Source organism: Seriola lalandi, unplaced genomic scaffold, assembly GCF_002814215.2.
Source record: "Seriola lalandi dorsalis isolate HSWRI2012SDOR001 ecotype SW California unplaced genomic scaffold, Sedor1 jcf7180002053531, whole genome shotgun sequence".
NCBI lineage: Eukaryota > Metazoa > Chordata > Actinopteri > Carangiformes > Carangidae > Seriola > Seriola lalandi.
Window position 1 is genome coordinate 273,421 of NW_019524084.1, and position 20,423 is coordinate 293,843.

At 40.7% G+C, this 20,423-nt stretch overlaps 2 protein-coding genes across 4 annotated transcripts; both read left to right on the top strand.

The window, feature by feature from the left end:
• The first annotated feature begins 1,285 nt into the window (after positions 1-1,285).
• On the top strand, positions 1,286-19,125 carry scml4 (Scm polycomb group protein like 4). Of its 3 annotated transcripts, XM_023401179.2 has the most exons (7): positions 1,286-1,875; positions 7,719-7,986; positions 11,752-11,954; positions 13,286-13,415; positions 15,431-15,643; positions 16,643-16,788; positions 16,997-19,125. In XM_023401179.2, the coding sequence occupies exons 2-7, from the start codon at positions 7,758-7,760 to the stop codon at positions 17,120-17,122; spliced, it is 1,047 nt and encodes a 348-aa protein (XP_023256947.1). In that variant the 5' UTR covers positions 1,286-1,875; positions 7,719-7,757; the 3' UTR covers positions 17,123-19,125. The 3 variants fall into 3 exon arrangements, with proteins under 3 accessions (XP_023256947.1, XP_087028754.1, XP_087028753.1); XM_087172628.1 differs by lacking the exons at positions 1,286-1,875; positions 7,719-7,986 and adding an exon at positions 10,678-10,861; XM_087172627.1 differs by lacking the exons at positions 1,286-1,875; positions 7,719-7,986 and adding an exon at positions 10,876-11,179.
• Positions 19,126-19,349: 224 nt separating this feature from the next.
• lnc.lemp (lncRNA encoded micropeptide) lies at positions 19,350-20,200 on the top strand. The gene is made up of 2 exons (XM_087172629.1): positions 19,350-19,587; positions 19,874-20,200. The coding sequence occupies exon 1, from the start codon at positions 19,414-19,416 to the stop codon at positions 19,582-19,584; it is 171 nt and encodes a 56-aa protein (XP_087028755.1). The 5' UTR covers positions 19,350-19,413; the 3' UTR covers positions 19,585-19,587; positions 19,874-20,200.
• The last annotated feature ends 223 nt before the right edge of the window (positions 20,201-20,423 follow it).

Here is a 20,423-nt window from a genome sequence, read left to right on the forward strand (position 1 = left end):
TGGTGAATGATGCTGAGTTCACGTATGCCACAATACTGTGCGTTGTTAATACTGTCAATGCATGTCCCATTACTATGTGTGCCGTTTTTTGTATGTTTAGCTACTCCTGCTGCATGTCTGGTGCATGGAGGGTGTCTGGCCTCCGTGGGATCCAGCATTACACTAGCATATGTCAACACCTGTCTACCTCCCCCTTTTTTCTGGAAAAGCACACCACATGGCAGTTTTATCTTTTACAGAAACATCAAGGAAAAAAGGATTCTTTGTAATCCGGACCTGCAAGATCAGCTGCCTGTGCCAGTGTTTGTTTCAAACGAATGAAAGCCGCTTCAGCTTCCGTAGACCAGGTCAGAATGGCCTTGAGGTTACGCATACCCTGCTGATTAACGAGAGCACGCAAAGGAGAGGTGAGCTCACAGAATTGACGGACAAAATGTCTGCTAAACCCTGTCAGACCTAGGAATGATAAAATGTCTTTTACAGTACACGGCCTAGAGTGATGCGAGATGGAGGAACGATGTGAGCCTGAGATGGATGTGCCTGTGGCTGAAACCACTCTCCCTAGAAATGTGACTGACTGTCTGTAACATTGTTTATGTTCTAACAGAGCAACATCTCTGGTGGCGTGCATTATTTTGTATGATTTTTCACTACAAGAATAAAACAGACTAGGAATCTGGGTGGACACCCAGTCCGTGACCGTTAACAGTTAATCTGCCAACTTTTGCCTTCAAGTTCAGCATAAAAAGCCTGCTGATAAACTTCTGTGTTGTCCCTGTCATAAAACAATGTAACATGATAGGGGTCGCAGGGAGGAGCATAGGGATGCAGAGCCTGTAACTAAGGGCGCCACTGAGTGAATAATGATGTTATGCCGCCTGCATGAGGGCCTTCAGCTGCAATAAGCCCCCAATAGATGTCAGCCCATAGAGTGGCAGGCGGGGGGGTGTCAGCAGCTAGCATCATATGTGAGGAAGTAGACAGAGAGGGGATGGAACAGTTCGTAGTGAAACCATTGGGGAACGTGACAATCAGCCCATGCGGGCTGCATAGCACCGAGGCTCCACACTTAATGAGTAGGTCCCTGCCCAGGGGATTCCCTGTATGTAAGGTTTTGCAAATTTAGGGTACGTTTCTCAAGATAATACCGTGATAAGGAAAATATCTTTCCAGGAAACGCTACATAAGTTTGGGTTGATGGGGCCAGGAAACATAGGGGAAATTAACATATCTGTGTTAACATTAAAGTAAAAAACGGTGGTAAATTATGTCTACATGAATAAATATGAAGCACATAATAAATGTTAATGGAAAAATAGAAAGATTAAACTGAATTCGGTTATTTTATCCGAGTTCAGCTCAAACACCCACACCACGTTTATCAAGGAGTTGTTTTTGTGTTATCAAAAAGGGGTTGAACCTCTTCAGTTTGAGTAGCTGCTATTTTATTTACGGTGCCATCACTCCCTCTCTGTCTACCAAAGCAGTGCAGGTAATGAGACGCAACCTAGAAGCCAGATAGGAAAATTACCCGAACCAACACGCCCCCGCTGTTTAACGATTCACTCGCTCGTTTGTTTCCCCCTAACTTGCGCCCTTGAGGACGTTACAACTCTCTGCCAAAACCTCTGGACATCGTTGGGAAGGTTGAAACTGCGGCTTCGTTTCCCGCCTGCAGTTCTCCGGACACAGCCCGCGCGCGGCACTCGCTCGCTGCTTTGCCGCATCTGCAGGGGTGGAACCCGGACTGATCCAGGCCGAGAGTCCCGGTGGTGTCACCGCTCCATGCACCGGCTCACGGTCTGAACGAAGACAGCCTGCTCGCCTGCCGTGGAGAAATGGATTCCCGCTGTTGAATCACCCCTACCGGGATAGGTAAAGATACCACAGACTCTATCACGAAAACGAACTTAAAGGCATATGAATAAAAATGAATTGTAGGTTATTAATATAATACATTCTCGTACTAGTGTACCGTACAACAAGGTCAAAATAAACTCACTTCAGTCTCATACAAGTCGATGCCATAGGCTGTTTGTTAATATCACTGCATGTTCCTGTTGCAGTACTAAATATACAATCCCAGGAGCATAAAACACAAGGTCATTTTAAACTCTTTTTTTTTTTCTTCTTCTTCTTTTTTTTTTTTTAATCTCCACGTGCACTTTGTAATACTGTGTGGGTGAATTTTTGTTGTCATGGCAATGCTTTAACTAATTATCTAGGCCAAATTCATTATTTTCTCATGACACACCAAAAAAGTTGATTGCAGTGGACTGCTGCAGGCCATTGATAAATACTTACTTGCCTCAAGTGCATTATACAGACAGTACAAACTGTGTTTTTAAGATTATAACAGAGTGGGGCCTCTGTGGGAAGGTGCACCCAAGGGAGTTAGACCTCTCTGTGGATCTATTTCTAGTGTACCTATCTTTATCTATCAATGAAATACAACACTCTTCTCTTCTCTTCTCTTCTCTTCTCTTCTCTTCTCTTCTCTTCTCTTCTCTTCTCTTCTCAACCATGGGCCTAATCTTATGCTATGAATTTGAATATACTGAAAGTTAACCGTTGGCCCTCCACCAACCGTGCATAATTTGCTTGAGCGTACAGTGTGCACTAAAGGTGGTGTTGTGTGTCTTTGTGTATGTTGCTGGAATAACAGATGAACACTGGTAAAGCATGCAAATAGCAAAGAGCACAACACAGGCTATCACTCTGCTTTCATATCAGCCGGAACATCTCAGTCTTTGACTTTGGGCTTGACGCCAGGCCAGTGGAGGTCAGTGGATCCAAAACATTGTTACAGCAAATAAGGTTTAGTAAAAGGTTTGCACTTCTGAGAACAACTGTGTTTCCACACAAAAAAAGAGTAAAGGCTAAGGACACAGTGGGAGAAAGATTTTTTTTTTTTCCTTTTGCTCTCCATTTTATTTCCTTTTTATCAAAATATTTTACCCTGGGATCAAAAATGTTGCATGGCAGTGCAGACTAAAACCAAGGCCTGGGACCACTGTTAATATCAAAGGAAGAGTTTGTAGTCCACTGTGGACTGACATTCCACAGTTTGGTTTTAGCCTCCTTCTAAGACGATGTTTGAGAAAGCTTTCTAATAAAGAAAAGATGCACCACCATTTCAGGGTGGCACGTTATTGGTCCTTTTGCAGTGACTAACAAAGTGAAAAGGCTTTCACAGCAAACACACAACTACAAAATTGTGGCAGACAGAGGTCAACAGCAGGATCATTTCCTGCAGGTTTTGTGCATGAAATTGTACTTTGACCCCAAAATATGCTATTTCCAAAGGCACACAAGGATGGATCGTTTGATTTTGTGTTTCCCAGACGGAGAAATGATTAGTTAATCAAAAACAAAATTTGTGAATCATTTAAGTCATGTTAATGAATACCAGAAATGTACTGTTTTCAGCTTCTGAAATGTGCATTTTCTTCTGGTTATTTTAATCTTCGATGATTGTAAATAGAATATATTTTGCTGTGGGAAATTGCATTGGGCATTTTTCACCCTTTTCACACATTTCACAGACCAAACTGAGCGATTAATCAACAATGAAAATAATTGTTAGTTGCATCACTAAACCCACTAATCATCTAACTGTACACTGTGATCAGACTAGGACTTATTGGCACAAGACTCACATGCAAATACATTGTGGATTCCATGGTTGAAAATGTGATCTGTTCAATTACACATTTCACATTCTGATTTAAAAGAAGCTCACAGCAGCCTGCAGACAAATGAAGCTGTGTTTTTGATATTTAGACCTGAAAGCAACATCCAGTATTATTTATGGCCCCATCTATCAAGATTTACAATCAACCGTAACATAAGAAGAGACAAGATGTTAAACATGTAGAGAATGTGGAATGAGAAGACGACTTAAGTCACTCCCTTCAATGGAAAAACCGAAGCCATAAGACTTGCAAGCCTCTCGTGTGCTTTCTCCTTCACTACTTGTATATTCCACAGCTTATGGGAACGAACAGCAGCTGTGTGAGTGTTTGTCTATGTATGTCTGTGTGTGTCCGTGCGTGTTTGATTCTGTTAAAGAAGAAGAAGAATCTCTCCAGCAGCTACACTCCTGGCAGGGCTCCAAGCCACAAGTGTTTTGGTAAAGTGGGAAGATAAAGTAGTTTTCTGCTCCCATGGGACCCAGAGCCTTGAGATAGAAACAGAAATATTCCCCTGTGTGTGTGTGTGTGTGTGTGTGTGTGTGTGTGTGCGTGCGTGCGTGCGTGCGTGCGTGCGTGCGTGCGTGTGTGTGTGTGTTGGATGGGTTACACTCTGTTTCATCAAGTCTAACTTCTATCATTCCGGTTGTTTCATGGTGCTACAGATAGCTGCTGTGTGTGTGTGTGTGTGTGTGTGTGTGTGTGTGTGTATGAGGAACTGTTTTCTTTCATGTTTTTCAGGATCACTGTTTTGATGTTTCAAATTTTTTGGTAAATGTGAAATATTGGAGTTGAGGGGTGATTTTTTAATCTCCAACCAGATCGAAGCTGACAGCTCAGCACTGAAAAGCTCTGTACTCCTTTCTCTTATTGCCCCACTTTTTTTCCTGTGTTCTTTTTTTATACCTTTCCTTTGACTTTTTTAAATTCATTTTCACATTTTTAAACAAATAAACAATAAACAAAAAAAGCACCACAGTGAGTTTAGCCTGTTTCTTGTTAATTCACTGGAAAATAGCTCCTGAAATGTACAAATGTTTCACAACAACATACTTTTCATTTTTCCCACAGTTTACCCAAGAACCAAACCATTTGACTCATCTTTATGCCTCGATCTCCTCATTGTTTCCTTAGAGATTAAAGTCATTCCATTTTACTGAATAGCTTTCTGTGCCAATGTGCTTTTTGAGTATCAAGCCATGCTAGTGGCGTGGCTGTGGGGATGTTAACATTTCTCTGTCAGTTGGTCACTTGGTCTACCACTTTTTATTCTGTGGTTTTCCATGAAAGTTTGTGCAAACGTTCATGATCTAAAGAGGATGAATTCTAATTCTGTTAGGTGAACATCCGACCTTTCCTCTAGCGCCACCATCAGGTTTTTGTTTTTTACTGATATGTTTTAGCAATTGTTGGATGGATTTTTGGGCAAATTTCCCAGAGAATGAACACTAATGACTTTGGTTATTCATCAAGTTTTAATCTAGCGCCACCAACAGGTCAGACTTTTAACTCATCCAGTGAATTCTCAACATCTACTATATGGAATGGTAGATGTTCAAACATTCATGGTTCTTAGAGGATGAACCCTAATGACTTTGGTGTTTCCCTGATTTTTCTCTCGTGTGATCATCAGGTCAAAATTCCATTTTGTCCATTACCTTGGTTAATGACCTGCAAAACTAATGACATTCATCGGCCTAGTGCTGGGCGATATGGTCAAAAATGTATAAGAACGTATCAATTATTAGTGATAATTTTTAATGACCTATTTTAATAAAGACCAGGAGAAACGCAGTACACTAGTGCATGGGTACCCCTCCACCATGGACTGCCTGTGAGTTGTGTCTTTAGATGTCGCAGATGTTGGTCGTGACGGACTACATGTTGGGTGGAAGCAGCTCAGATGATAAAAGAAGTTTGTTGTACTCTCGCTTTTGGTCCTGATGGTTTTCCTGCACAGGGACACTCAGCAGTGTTCGGATATTGGCTTGGCTTAAAAAACCTGCCATACTGATGAGCTGAGCTGTCATTTTTTTGTTAACTGTTTTTCACCTTCTTCACTGGCTGCACTCATTTTCTGACTCCGTGCTTTAGTTGTTGTTGGTGTGACCTAACAACAGACTTGTTAAATGATTGACTGTTTGCGTGTCACTGTGTTTATGAGCCAGGGAGGGAGCAAGCTTGGGGTTTGTTCATGCAACCATGAAACTATCTGGCTTTATATGGTTTTCTTATTGTTACTGATGAAGTGTCTGTCTCATGTACATATCGCTAACGTTTTATAGCCCCGGCTTACATCAGCCTTAGCTGTCCTTTGTGGGGGTTTTTTTTCTTAACAAACACTCACATGATAACACAATAAACTAAGATGGTTAACACGGTAAACACTACTTATTTAGGAAATGTAGTCACTTCACTGTATGTGGTTAAAATAAATGAATTGTGTCAGAAGAGTAATGATGTTTGTGATACGATGGAACTCCTTCCTTTTTTTCTCTTATAGTATTTGCAGATAATCCACAGAGCTTTGAAATGGAGAAGTCTTTGTATGAACCATAGGTTGTTTTTAATTAATATCATTTTTGTGATGAGACGGAGTGCTTCAGAGCTCGTGCTAAACCTCTAACGCTGGAACCCATAATTTAACGTTCAAATCGGCGAAATGAGCGAGCATTGTTCTCCTTTCACCCACCTTCAGCCTGCAGGTGGTAAACAAAGCCATGGGTGATTACTGCAGGACTAACAACCACCAAACAGAAAATAAGATCTGCAGAATAGGGTAACAGCATGATAATGTGAACATTTCCATCAGCTCTAACAAGTTTCACAGCTTCCTTCTTTCTCATCTTCATTCGCCTTTGTTCCATCCAATATAGAGGAGACTGAAAGCTTAGTTAGTTAAAGTTAATCAGTAAATCCAGTGCCCTGGAGACCAAATTGCATTCACTTTACAGCACAATAGACACATTGTGCCCAGTACTTTTATCATTAGTAAAGCCATATTCTCCTATTAGCCTCCAGTTTATTTCTTTGACCTCTGAACACAAAGTGATATAATTACACACACCCCTCCCCCCGATTTCTTCTTGTTTTTTAATGCTCCTTCCACTCTCCCTGTCTTTTTCTGTCTTTCTCCCTATATCCCTCTGTCTGCCTGCTTTCTACCACTCCCACATCCATTTTACCATTGAAAGATCTGAAATTAATTTCTAGAAGATGTGATTAATGTTGAGAAATGGAATAATGGTGTACTTTGTTATGTGTTAAGTGTGATTTATAGAATTCAGATTCATTGAAAAAAAAAAAACCCTATATATACATTTGCATTTGACAGCAGGCCCACGGACCTGTGCAACATTCTTTTTATACTACATATATATGATTTGATCTACACTATAGTGTGCAGTTCCTTTGTCCTGAGTTGTATGGGTTTTTTGAATGGGTTTATGGCTAGATGGCTGAAATGAGGTCTAGAGGTTAACATAAGCTCAAGACATTTTCAAGTTTTAATCTGAACGAATGAATGAATAAAATACGTTAGTAAATACCTTAGTCGGGATTTCTTTGAGCTTTTAGGTGTGTTAAAAAACGGTTGCTAACAAGTGGCTGAATTAGACTACAGAGGTTGTCGAGGATGTTAAATGTTATCAGGCTGAACACAAATATCTACTCACCCGTCCACCTTTACAGCCTGGTGTTTATACTCACACTCTTCAAACTATCACTAACTTTTTAAGGGGGAAGGCTTTTGTAGAGGAGCGAAGCGCCAAGTCAAACTACTAGTTGGAAGTTTAGTAGTGGTGATGTTGAAGTCATGCAACGGCGGTGTAGATTGTTTATAGCCTAGCATAAGTTTTTCTACTGACTATTTACGCTTCAAAAATCATAAAAGTGATGTTCATTTGTGAAGATTATCACAGTCACAGAGCTTATTTTTTTGCAGTACTCCAAAAGCACATCTAGAAATACATCTTTCCTGCAGCGGTCTAAAAGGTTGTTGTTGAATGTTTTTCTCTTTTTCACCAGTGTGATGTATCTCGCCCTACGCTTGCGGGCTGCGCGGGGATGAGACTGCGACGAGGGCAGGATTTCAACACTGATTCACACCTGGAACTGGCCCCTCCTCCGCCGCCTGTTGGCTGGTTGCCCGGTGTCCTCAGTAAGGGTGTACGTCTGCGTCTGCGTCTGGATCATCACGACGACCGGGGGCGAGGCTGCTGGCAGCTGGTTGACTTGGAGACAGAGCCAGCTGGGCGGAGACTGAGGAGCCCCGCCCCTGACACCCACCCACAAAGTAAGAAAAGTGAATCTCTGCACTTTATTTTGTTTGTTTTCTATTTTGTTTTACTTAAGTAAAATAAAATACATACATTTAAGTATAGTACTTGAATGTACCACCACTGTAGCTACTAAAGAAGCCTAATTTCAAACGTGTGCAGTCTATTTAAATTTGTAAATGTGTATGAGTTAATGTGTCTGTAGAAGAGGGATGTGATTTATCAAATTATCTCCTTTTTTTCCTGACATGAAGCTGATGAAAAGAGCCATACTCCTCACCTTCCCTTTCTTCTGGAGTGTGTTGTGTTATGAAGGGTCTCAGTGGAGATAAGGAGGGGCAGTATGTGTGTGTGTGTGTGTGTGTGTGTGTGTGTGTGTGTGTGTTTGTGTGTGCGTGCACGTGTGAGTGTGCCTATTTAATACACACATTGCTGTTTATGCGTTTATTTATTCCCACCTTATCACATGACTCTGGCGCAGGATCCGATTTCACTGTCTGTTACCATGGTGACGCCCTGCCTGAGCTGTAAATAAATTCAGGGGGGCTGTTACATTGTTACATTGATTACAGAACACACGCACGCACACACACACACACACACACACACACACACACACGCACGCACGCATGCACGCATGCAGACACACACACACACAGACACACACACACACATAATAGACACAATAATCTATTCTGCAGCCAGGCGAGGGCATATAGTTTCTAGTTAAAATGCAGTTATTTTATGCATGTATTTTTGTGTGTGTGTGTGTGTGTGTGTGTGTTACACAGTGTTTAGACTATTTGTTTATGTGAGTAGGTGTGCAGTTTAGAAAGGCATTAGCATAACTCACTTCATTGCGGTTTCCCCTCTGCATAAGTGAAAACAGATACAAATCTCCATCCCCTGAAGCTAGTGATTAAGTTATGCTAATCATTGCTGATCATGGCTGCATTACTGTGGCCATATCACCAGGCTCCAACAGCTTTCAAATGCCTCCCTCTCACATTTGGCTTCCAAAAGGAGACAATATCCCTTAGTCGGAAAATAAAATTGGGTGTAGGGGTTCACTGATTGCTTAATTGCTTAATTAGCCATAAACAAATTAGGCTGTGGTCCCAAATGTATTGTCTTAGGGTGCAGTGCAGTGGTGCAAAGCTTTCCCCTCGCCTGAAAAAAATGGTGTTGTTTCAAATTGTCAGTCGGTGTTAATGGGTGCCCCCCCCCCCATATCCAATTCTTTTTAAGTAAAAGATGATTATCTGTTCTCTCTCAGTCTGTCTCTGTCTGTAACGTGATGCTCTGTAATGGGACAGGACTGATTGAGGAGGGACATCAGGATTAATCTCACTGTGTAATTACTTTTATGATTTATGGGTCCCTTCCTTCACATACACAAACACACACGCGCACGCACACACAGGCCTCCTACCATCACGGTCACTGCAGATTAAGTGAGTCTATGTGCGGCAGCACTCACTATCATAGCATTATTGTCCTGACCTTGCTGTTCATTGTCCCTTTTTTTATTATCATGTATAGGCTTCTAGCATTGAAACAATACAATTTGCCTGGCCTGTCACATTCAGTGTTAAGGCATCTTGTGAGCGACCGCTTTACAGCCGACTCCTGACAAATCTCTTTACACGCTGGCAGCGGCGGTGCGTACGAGCGAGGGCACGCGGGCGTTTGATCCCCCCTTTGAAAGGTTAACCTGATTTTGATTGAGTGTTAAAACCCACAAATACGGCTTCGAAATGGGAATCAGTACAGCAACCTGAGCGTAACTAATCAATATGTGGTGGCGAGGGGTAAAGCCTGAGTTGTACTCTACACTTGTAGCCTATGAGAGCAAAAAAGCACTCAGGAGACTCCTTTTTTCTTTTAATACCTGCACCTCAGCAGGGAAATCACTCACAACCTCGCCCTTGGCTGGTCTTCTTTTCTTTCCATGTGTGTTTTTTTCATTATAGATAAAACAAAAGCAGCATGCACGGGCTGACACAAAGACAGAGGAAGTCTATAAATATAAGGAAGGCAGTGAGCTTTGACAGAAATATGATCTTTTATCACAAACAAAAGCAGCAGAGTAATCCTGAAGGGCTTCGACTTGAACCTTTTGATGTTTACAAAAGATCTGATATCTCTAGTGCCAGGAGAAAAGTTCAAGCATTTAAGAGTACTTAAAAGATTTAATATAATCAGATTTTGGTACAGTTTTTTTTGTTGTTGTTGTTGTTGTTGTTGTTGATAGGACTTATTAAGAGAACATGCATCTTGTGTTGAAATTTAAATGTCTTCATTAATGACTATGGTACAGATTAGAGTTTCTAACCCCTAACGCTTGTAGCGCAGAACACTGCACAGCTTGAATACCTTGTCACTCGCTCTCAGCCTCTTTTTGAAGACAGACGAGAAAAACCCTGAGCTGCGGCAACTGTAATTACATTACAGTCCCACACAGCCACACACAGACATACACACACGCACACACACACACACACACACACACACACACGCTCACACACACACACGCTCACACACACAGACGTCGCTCTGAGCTCAGCACGTCTGCCCGGCTGCCGCGGGATGTTAGAGGCGTGTTGCTATGACGACTGAAAGGGGACACAGAGGAAGGGGGTTAGGGTAGAAGGGAAGGGGAGGAGGGGGTTGTTTCGGAGGAAGGTGGTGGAGATTGAGGAACAGAGAGAGAGAAAGAGAGAGAGAGAGACGGAGAGAGGGAGATGTGCAGAGTTGCCGGTGTCTTGAAAGTGTGTAGCAGCAGAGAACAGTAGAGGCAGACTGCTGGAGATCCATCAGGGGAATATCCAGAAACCTGCTGCTGGAGTGAAGCATCACACAGGCATTGATTACCAGACGGCTGTGTGCATGGTAGGCAAAGCTCAGAATGATAAATATGTGCTCATCTTGATGCCTTTTCTGTGTGATTCAGTCTGAGGAAGAGAAAGAGGGTGGAAGGGATCATGCATATTCACGTGGTCTGTCTGTCTCTGTTCCTGTTTGTCCTCTTTCTGCAATGACCAAGTATTCGTCATCACAGGAAGAGGGATTTATTCTATAACAGTCGCCAGTGTGTCTGTAATGAAGCCAGATGTGTGTGTAATTTAGCTGACAGAAATAAAAGAATAATAGGTACAAGACAGCGAATGAGTACAACATCAACCTCTTCATATTCAAGGGCCATTTCAGGTAAGGGATCGTGTTGCATGAATTAAATGGTGGAGAGATGGTTTGAAAGAGGGATGTATTCTGAAAGTCAGGGCCATGTGGATGAATGGTACCAAGAAAAACACTTGAAGCCACTGCTCTGTGTGTGTGTGTGTGTGTGTGTGTGTGTGATTGATTGTTTGATTGTGTGGGTGTTGTGAGTATACGTGCTTTGCTTTCACTTCCTCTGTGAGTGTGTGTGTGTGTGTGTGGCTTTGTCCCTCACTCACTCTCTCTCTCTCACTCTCTCTCTCTCTCTCTCTGTGCAGTAATGATATTTATTGCAATCTTTGCAGCTGGAGAGGGGGAGGGGTGTGGTAGAGTACAAAGCTTTATGTTGCTTTGTTTCTATTTCCTATAGTTTCTCTCTTTCTCTCTCTCACTCTCTCTCTCTCTCTCTCTCTCTCTATCGCTCTCTCTCTCTGTGTGGATGGGGTAGTCTCACATGTACATCTAAGTTTCCGCTCCAGTTTGGAGCCAAGGCAGTAGTGCGTGCAGTTTAAAGCTGCCACTTCCTGTTACTTTCTATTTAATAATCTTTCTGTCTCTGTCAGGTCTGATGAGTACCCTGTCTGTCAGCTCCGAAATGCAGACTCCCACTCCTGGCCCACAGTTTATAGCGGGGCCCCAGGGTAAAGTACCTGGAAGGAAGAGAGGACGGCCCCCCATCCGTAAGCTGGAGTTCCAGAGCCACTATGTAGAGCCTCTGTCGCCCCTCAAGGTCCCGAAGAAGAGAGGCAGAAAACCTGGCTTTAAGGTGGGTCAATCATTGTTGTATTTTTATTTTAATCTTTGAAATTACTATTGTTTTCCCATGAGAACCAAACAGTGTCTACACAGGCTGCGTAGTGAAAGCAGCATGAGCTTCAGTCTTTCATCTCTATCTAAACAGGATGCGTTCAGGTACAGCATTGAGTATAGGTCACCCATGTTTTGACAGAGCTCAGGGTCCAACACCCGATCAATGTAGTTACGTGTGTAAAGTGGAATAGACTCAAAGCCTAAGACAAACTTGTAGTTACTCGCAGTGCAATTGAAATCTGTATAAACAGCTGTATTGATTTAAACAGAAATCTTTTCCATCCAAAGCGTGTGAGATGGATGACTGAAAAACTCTTGTCTATTGCCAACGCATTAAAGGTACCCTGTGTCATTTTCTTGTAAATAGTTTTATTTTCAGTTTTTCTCTCCAAAATGCATTGTGTGTTGAAAACATTTCCTTCCTCATAAAGCCTGAATTATTGTTCTGCATCGTTTGTGTCCATATTTACATCGGCTAGCAGTTTTCTTTGTCTTTCCTTTCTTTTGCTGACGCTTTAACAGGTTTGTTGGTACGCTACTTTCACCAACAGCTGATCGGTGAAATGAAGTGTTTAACTTCATTTTAACTTTTGGCATGAATGTGTATGTTGCGTTTCATGTGCATTTTAGAAATACATACAAAACGAGGACCTACTCTACAAAACAGTGCCCTCTAGCACAACTAGTGGTAAAACTCTGAAGGGTACCTTTGATTATTGTTAAATATAAGACAAGCATTATTTAGGACAATTACTTTTTCTGTTACCGTGCTGCTACTTTTGCTAGTATTGAGACTGCTAATAGTAAAAGTGTTAGTATTGGTATTATCTTTGTAAATGGTAATGGAATTTATATTGGCATTGGCATTGTGTAGATAGAGACTTGGGAGAGAGAGAGGTGTGATATGCAACCAACGTCCAGAATTGAGACAGGAACCATATTGGTATGGCAATGATATTTGATGTTTGTTGTGGTAGTACTGTCAATAGTGGAATTGGTTGTATTACCACCATTGCCATCGCATTTTTGAGACTCTCAATTTTGCTTTAAACCGTGGTCTTTCCTCTAGTTGCTGAAAGGATACATTTTAGCCTCATCTATATTTGCTAACATAGCATTCTTTAGCATATCTTTTTTTTTCTCCACTAGTGGTAAAGATCTAAGAAGTTTCAGCAATCCAAAGTGTTGTTTTCTGATATATAATCAGACTTACAGCTGTACAGTAACACCATTGTGTGTGTCTGTGTGTACTTATGTGTGTGTGTGTGTGTATGTGTGTATCTGTAGCTGAAGCCCAGGATGGTGATGTCCCCACTGGCCAACTCTCCTCCCAACAGTACACCAGAACCTGAAATGGGCTCCATCCCACAGGACGCTGCTATTGTCCCCCACTCTGCCACACCACAGGTCCTAACAGGTAACACCACAGTCATCTTAACCTTTATAACCTCTCGTAAAAAATTATCATAAATTAATGATTTTTGTATCCTATCTTACTCATCCCTGCTACCCTGCTCTGTGACTGTGACTGAATTCAGCACTAAAAAAACGCTTCTGTCTTTACAAGTGTCAACATGGTGTTTTTCTTCTTTGTTCTCGAAATACACCAATCACTTGTTCTGTGTGAGGAGATGTGCTTTTAGATGTAAAACACCGACTCTTATGTATGTGTGCATGTTGAATCAAAAACAGCACCAGTGTCTGCGGGTTTAGTACGAATGTTTACATGCTTTAAAATGAGAAATAAATGCCTTCAAACATAACCCAAACGTATCATCTTTCATATTCTCTTTCAGTCTCACCGCTTAGCTTTCCTCTCCTGCTTTGCCTCTGGAGAAAAACATATTTTAATATTTCACAAAAAATAACACATTTCATACAGCCATCCTTTCTGTCTTGCTCTCTTTTTTTCCTTTGCTTTTTTTCCCCACAGCCTGTCCTGCTCTGAATGAGCAAATATTTAAAGATTGTCTTTAGTGTATTTGAGGTGGGAATGGGAATCTCATGTGTCAAGGACCACGGGTTTGCTCTTTGTTCTTGCAAATCATGAAAAGTGTTTGATGTCACACTGTAGACATACATAAAGCACACACACACACTCACACACACACACACACACACACACACATATGCACATGCACTAAAACCAGTTTTTCTCGCCGTGGTGCCACCCAGACAGATATGTAAATCATTTCTCTGGTGAAATGGAGAAGCATTTCAAAAATAGTCTCTGTATTTTAGAGATATTATTTCAGATACTCAGCTGCATAAATTCCCTTTCAAATACTTTTTTTTATATCATTGTTTTTCTTACATTCATTTATTTTATTTATTATTTATTATTTATTATTTGTCAAAATGTATAGTATTTGCATGGTTTAATTACAAATATTTTAGAGGTTAGGATTCAAAGATGTGAGATAACCTTAATTAATCTTAGTTGTACCATGATAGAAATTGTGTTTATATTTTAAAATTGACAATAAGGGTGTGTGTATCTTCAGTATTAAAATATTAAGCATTTACTGCAGGATATGAAGGCAGCTCAGCACTCTGTGTATCTGTGTGTGTCAGTATATAAGCCTCCAAAATCACATGCACAGATCTTATCACATAATTGATTTTTCAGAAGACAATGAAATACATTTGACCTCTGTGTCGCACATTGTAGAATCGTCTCAGCGGAGTTTTTCCATTTTATAAATCTGTCACCAGGTAAATCCGTAAGCACCTCCTAGCAGCTCTGGCATACCCAGCAGGCATCTACCTCACTGACAAGCTGAAAAAACGGTTGGCACAAAGGGAGCAGATTCAGAGGAATTACTGACTACCGTTCAGCTGTTTCACATCCATAATGTAACAGGCTGAGAGAGCTATAGCATAGATTACCTAAAGATTAGCTATGTATTAATTACTCAGTGTTTAAAGGACATGAAAAATGTAACTGCTGTGTAATGTAGCACATAAATCTGCAGACGCTTAGGTACAGCAGTCCTTTGAGCTAAATGCTAACATTAGCATACTAAAACGGACACAAGCACAAGTTTACCGTGTTCACTGTCATGCTAACAGTTGCTAATTAGCACTAAACACGAAATAAAGCTGATGCCGATTGGTCTGTCATTAGCTTTTCAGGTATTTGGTCATAAACCAAAGTATTGGACAAATAGAAATGTTGAGCTGATAAATGGCAAAAGTCAGGCAATTCTCCTCCAGCGCGACATGGATGATGTTTAATAAATAGTTGTTGAGAGATTTGTTGACCAAGCTCATTACATCCTCTGAAAACCATGTACAAAATTTTGTCCCAATCAATGTTGCGATATTTCACCTTTGACCTCCTGAAAGAATGACATCACCAAAACGAAAAAGACAGTATTTTCCACATGGGCTCAGATTTAATGATGCCACTTCCTGTCTTTCCTCCTTCAGCAGAGACACCAATGCCTGATGACTTCTTATGCGACCCACCGGTGGACTCCAAGCGCTACGCTGTAGATCCCAGCGACTCCGCCTTCAATGTCATGACATCACAGTACCCAACAAAGCACTCTTACCCTTATCGTGGAAGCAGTTGCTCTACTCAAATGGCTGTATGCAGAAAAGCGTCCAGTCCAGGAAGCTTCCAGGACGGAAACAGAAATGGTGAGGCTACGCGTTGGCATCCGATGTAGTTTTGCCAACAATACTATTGCACAATACACCTATTTTGTCGATCATTGCAATGCTGCTTTATACATATAATTAGCTCTCATTTCTATATTTTAAAAGTTTAATCTGCTTTGTACCAATGCTTTTAAAGGTCCCGTACAACTATAGTACACCTGCACAGGTCTTTTCACTTGTCTTATGTGACCTTCTGTTAGGACAGTGGTGGTGTGTGCCAAATGTGCTTCACTGACATATTTCTCTCTCTCTAGTTATCCTGTTAACGTAGGATAACTTACACTTTATCATCCTTACGGGTACGTTGAGATAGGATTTCTGTCATAGTTCTGCCAAGGAGCAGAAGTCCAATCAGTCAGGCTGATTAAAAATCTGAGAAACCCCAAAGAAATTGCTGCACTCTTGGCTCCTGATTTTGAAGCATTTTAATACTAAAGGTGGGAGCTCTCCCTAAAATCTTTGTCTATATTGTTTAGTTTTGCTTCTATAGTAAAGGAGCTAAAGATAAAAGTAAAAGTGACTTTACTGATTCCCTTTTGTTTGCCAGAGTAACATGCAGTCATGCTAATGGATCAAGTATGACTGGAACCTCTCCGGGTTGCCTGGCAACCTCAAGTTATAACGAAAATGCCAGGAGGAGCGCAATTACGCAATTAACACACAGTTAAACCACAAATTGTTGTTTTGCACATTGGTTTTTGTACAAAATAAACAAACAAGATAACTTGGGAATTGGCTTTAGAGGTGCTGGTTGGATCATTTTGTCACCTTCAGACAGAGCCAGGTGGAAATAGCTGTTACTAGTCTTACTAGCTAAGCTAACCCTTTCCTGTCTGTAGTTTCGTACTAATCAGACAGACTAGAGGGGTGTATCGATCTTTTCATCTGATTCTCTGCAAGAAAGCAAATAAACTCGTTTAGATCTCCATAATATTCAACATTTGAGCATAAAATCTTCACTCTCCTTGTGCTTCATAGGTTACATGCCTATGCCAGACTCTGGAGAGTGCAAGCGTCCTGCTGGTAAGGACCCATCCAGCTGGGGTGTGGAAGAGGTGGTTTGGTTTATCAAAGATGCTGATCCCCAAGCCCTGGGACCTCACGCTGATGCCTTCAGGAAGCATGTGAGTCCAGACTGCTTTATATTGTAGATGGCTCTGGCCAAAGACTGACACTGTAATACAAAATGTATTGGAACAGAGCTGCATATTTCAGGATGTAAGATCTGTAAGATTTTTACTGTTGTATGTGTGAAGTTAACCACGCAATTAGGTGAAATATGTGCTATATTGAAGATTCTATCAGTAACGTGGCTCTGTGATGTGTTTTTAGGAGATAGATGGAGACGCCCTACTCCTGCTGAAAAGTGAGATGATGATGAAGTACCTGGGACTGAAGCTGGGCCCTGCGCTCAAACTCTGTTACCACATCGACAGGCTTAAACAGAATCGGTTGTGATTTTCTGCCGAGGAGCCAAACTCCTGATCACCGTTCACTAAAACTGAACCAGTGCTAACTCTTTCAGACTTCCTCAACTATCAGCAATAGATCATGAGCGCCTTTTGGATTTTGATTGTATACTGACGGCTTTTACTGCATCTGCACCAACATTTTGGCGATAAATTGGACATGTTGACTGTACATATTAAGACTATTTACAGCTGAAGCTATGATTTCATTTTCATTTTTTGTTTACTGGAGATCTGAATGGCTTTAGATTGTAAATAGTTTCGGCTCCACGCTGATGGCAGCTACTGTATACTGAAATGTGACCTGTAATAACTTAACTCTATCTGACTTTCAGCAGCATGATTTTGTGCAGATCTTAATCATGGACACTGTATCAACACCTCTGAAGACCTGCAAGGACAGGGATCTTTACAAACCTGTATGGTGCGTTACCTCAGTAGCATATTTAAACTTAAAGAAGAGGCTGCTGTCTTTTAAGATAATCTGTTTTGTTCTAAACTGGTGAGAATGTTTATGTTGGTAGCTCACATACTCTTCATTAAATTGATTTAAAAAATATTTTGGCTGCAAACAGCTAATGCAAACTACTGCTTTCAAAAATGTCCCCAAAAATCAAAAACAAAGCTGCACTATAACTGTGGGGGCACAGCTATCAAGCCTAAGAAATGTGTCAGCTCAGAGGTTTTCTAAGCCAGTGATCCTTAGATCCGTTCTTAAGCATCAAGCTGGGTGCATCTTAAGAGGAATTATTCTTAACATTAAGTGACAAATCCTTGTTCATTTTGTTTTGATTTATCTTTATGCTGAAAGACGTAAAACTGCATTATAAAAAAGTGATGTATCTCACCCCCAAGAAATTTTTTTTTTTACCAGAAACCACATGTCAGTGTTGAGTGAATAAACAGTGAAGCCATGAGGTATTTCACTAAGCAGAGGTGCTTAAGACCACACTGTGTTTATTAACATGACAAGAGGGAAAGGAAACACAGATAGAAACTTGGAGGGGAGTCTCAGCATGTTCTCATTGATTGCATATCAATCATGTTACACTCACTGGTTTTTGAATGACTATATTGAGTTGCAGGCCACTTTGCAGCCTTTGACTTATTTCAGAAGGTTGCAAAAGGGTTTTGAGCAAAAGCAACTTGTCACAAACCCATGCAACTTGATGCTCACTGAAACCATTACCGCCACTACAACCACAACACTTCATAACTCTTCTCATACACTTCATATCTCTCTCTGTGTGACTTCCACATAAGGCTACAGTTTACATTCCTCTCATACAATACCTCTTCAGTAATTTTCAATATGAATTCCTCTAAGCTGTGTTTTGTTCTGCCAAATGATAAACCAATGTTTCATATCCAAACTGTATAAGGTGACAAGTGAAATGTCTTGAGCATTAATAATAACAATTTTTGAAGCCACCGATTACAGTTTTGTCATTTAAAATTGTACAAACAAAAACTTGTAAACACATTAATGATCAAATTCATGCAGTATGTGACAGATTTGTAAAATGTGTGGTTAAACACAATGTTTTTTTTAACCTTCTGTACAGTACTCATTACTCACTTTGATATTTTCTGTTCTATATGTTTTGCTTTAATTTGTTTAAGTCTGTGTGCCACAAACAGACTTATGTGATGTACAGCATGTATGTCTATGTATGAATTCAATCTGTATTTCATGACTGTCTTCAGCCCTTGTGAGCTATGGGCTGAATGAAACTTACACGTTTTATTTTCAGAATAACTTAATCTGATAACTGGAAATCAGTGGTTTGCAAGAAATTAGGGAAGTGTATTGCACAAGAGCTGTTACCCCAAAATGAAACATTTTCAAATTTTCCACAAATTTTTATCACACCTGTAACCCATGTTAAATAAATTTGGACTCCTTATTGAACCTCCCTTTCTTTTTACTTTAATGTTTTTTATATATAAAGCACATTTTTCCCAGACAAAATAAACTTGTTTTTAAATGAACCCTTTTTTATCATCTGTCAATGTAAAATTATTATTATTATTATTATTATTATTATTATTATTATTATTATTATTATTATTATTATTATTATTATTATATGTTTAGGCCTATTTTAGTAGTTGTACAGTATCATAATACATCCATGCTCCGAACCTTTATTTCGAAGACCGCGAGATTAACGTCCCTGTGGTATCGCGTGAGTGCGAACGATTCACTTCCTGTATGAGTGTGGCTAAGATTTTCATGCGGCTTACACAAATGTGCGCATCTGTCAACCAGAGGTGAACATGGCAGAGGTCTCGGAGAGGACACTACAAGTCGCCGTCGTGGTTTCTTTCGCCGCCGGCTTCCTGGCGGGCTGGCAGGCCAACAGAATGAGGAGAAAGTTTCTGGACTGGAGGAAGAAACGGCTGCAAGAAAAACTGTCAGAAACACAGAAGAAGCTGGATTTGGCCTGAATGGTAAGTTGAAACTTGTCCAGCTACATTGGAAAGTGACTGTAACTTAGGCCTGTGATCCTTTGCCAGGTCTGCAGCCGCAGTAGTAAAGGTAATGGTCAGATATTGGTCAGTAAATCCTTAAGCGGAAATAAATAATAGTAAACTATCAGTCCGTGAGCTTTATTTTCTCAAACATAGGTCAACTGCATAGAACAACTTGTTTCAGGACGACGCTGAGTGCGTTCATTTTTTTCATCATTTCTGTTATGAACAGTGTCTAATAGTTGTGTTGTCCTTTACTTGGCAGATTTGGGGCTCTTGGATTTGAATGAATCCTGAAGCTGCTGGATCCTGGTTGTGCTACATTTTGTCACTGTGGAGAGGCGACATACCTGTGTCCTGCACTACCTTCATTTTCCTTCCATGCCTTTTAAATTAAGACTGGACTTGATGTTTACTATGTTCTTTGGAAATCCAACCATTTCCTACACACAGCCGCCTCTCGTCTGCCCTCAGACACTAATGTGGAAGAACATGGGAACTTTGTCTTAGTCTGTTTTCCACCTCAGTGTGTCTCAGTCTTTATCTGTTTCATTATTTGGTCAAATAAATTATGTTTTTCATGTTTATCTTACTATGTTGTTTTTTTACATTTGGAAAGCCACTGTTCCACATGCAGGTTACAGCTTTCAGGATAACAGGCTCTCTAATGTGTTTGGTCTTGTCACTATTGAATTTTCCTTCCACATCAATATCACACATTTGAGGCGGTTCAACAGTTCAAAATGTATGAAACCATGTAAATAATATTATTCATGTCCAGAACTTGTAGAGGTGTAGTTCACTTACCTAAATGT

Coding starts and splice junctions, on each gene's coding strand:
- scml4 (XM_023401179.2), top strand. CDS start 7,758: ATGAGACTGCGACGAGGGCAGGATTTCAACACTGATTCACACCTGGAA. Junction 15,644..16,642: donor CCAGGACGGAAACAGAAATG/GTGAGGCTACGC, acceptor TGTGCTTCATAG/GTTACATGCCTATGCCAGAC. Junction 16,789..16,996: donor CTGATGCCTTCAGGAAGCAT/GTGAGTCCAGAC, acceptor ATGTGTTTTTAG/GAGATAGATGGAGACGCCCT.
- lnc.lemp (XM_087172629.1), top strand. CDS start 19,414: ATGGCAGAGGTCTCGGAGAGGACACTACAAGTCGCCGTCGTGGTTTCT.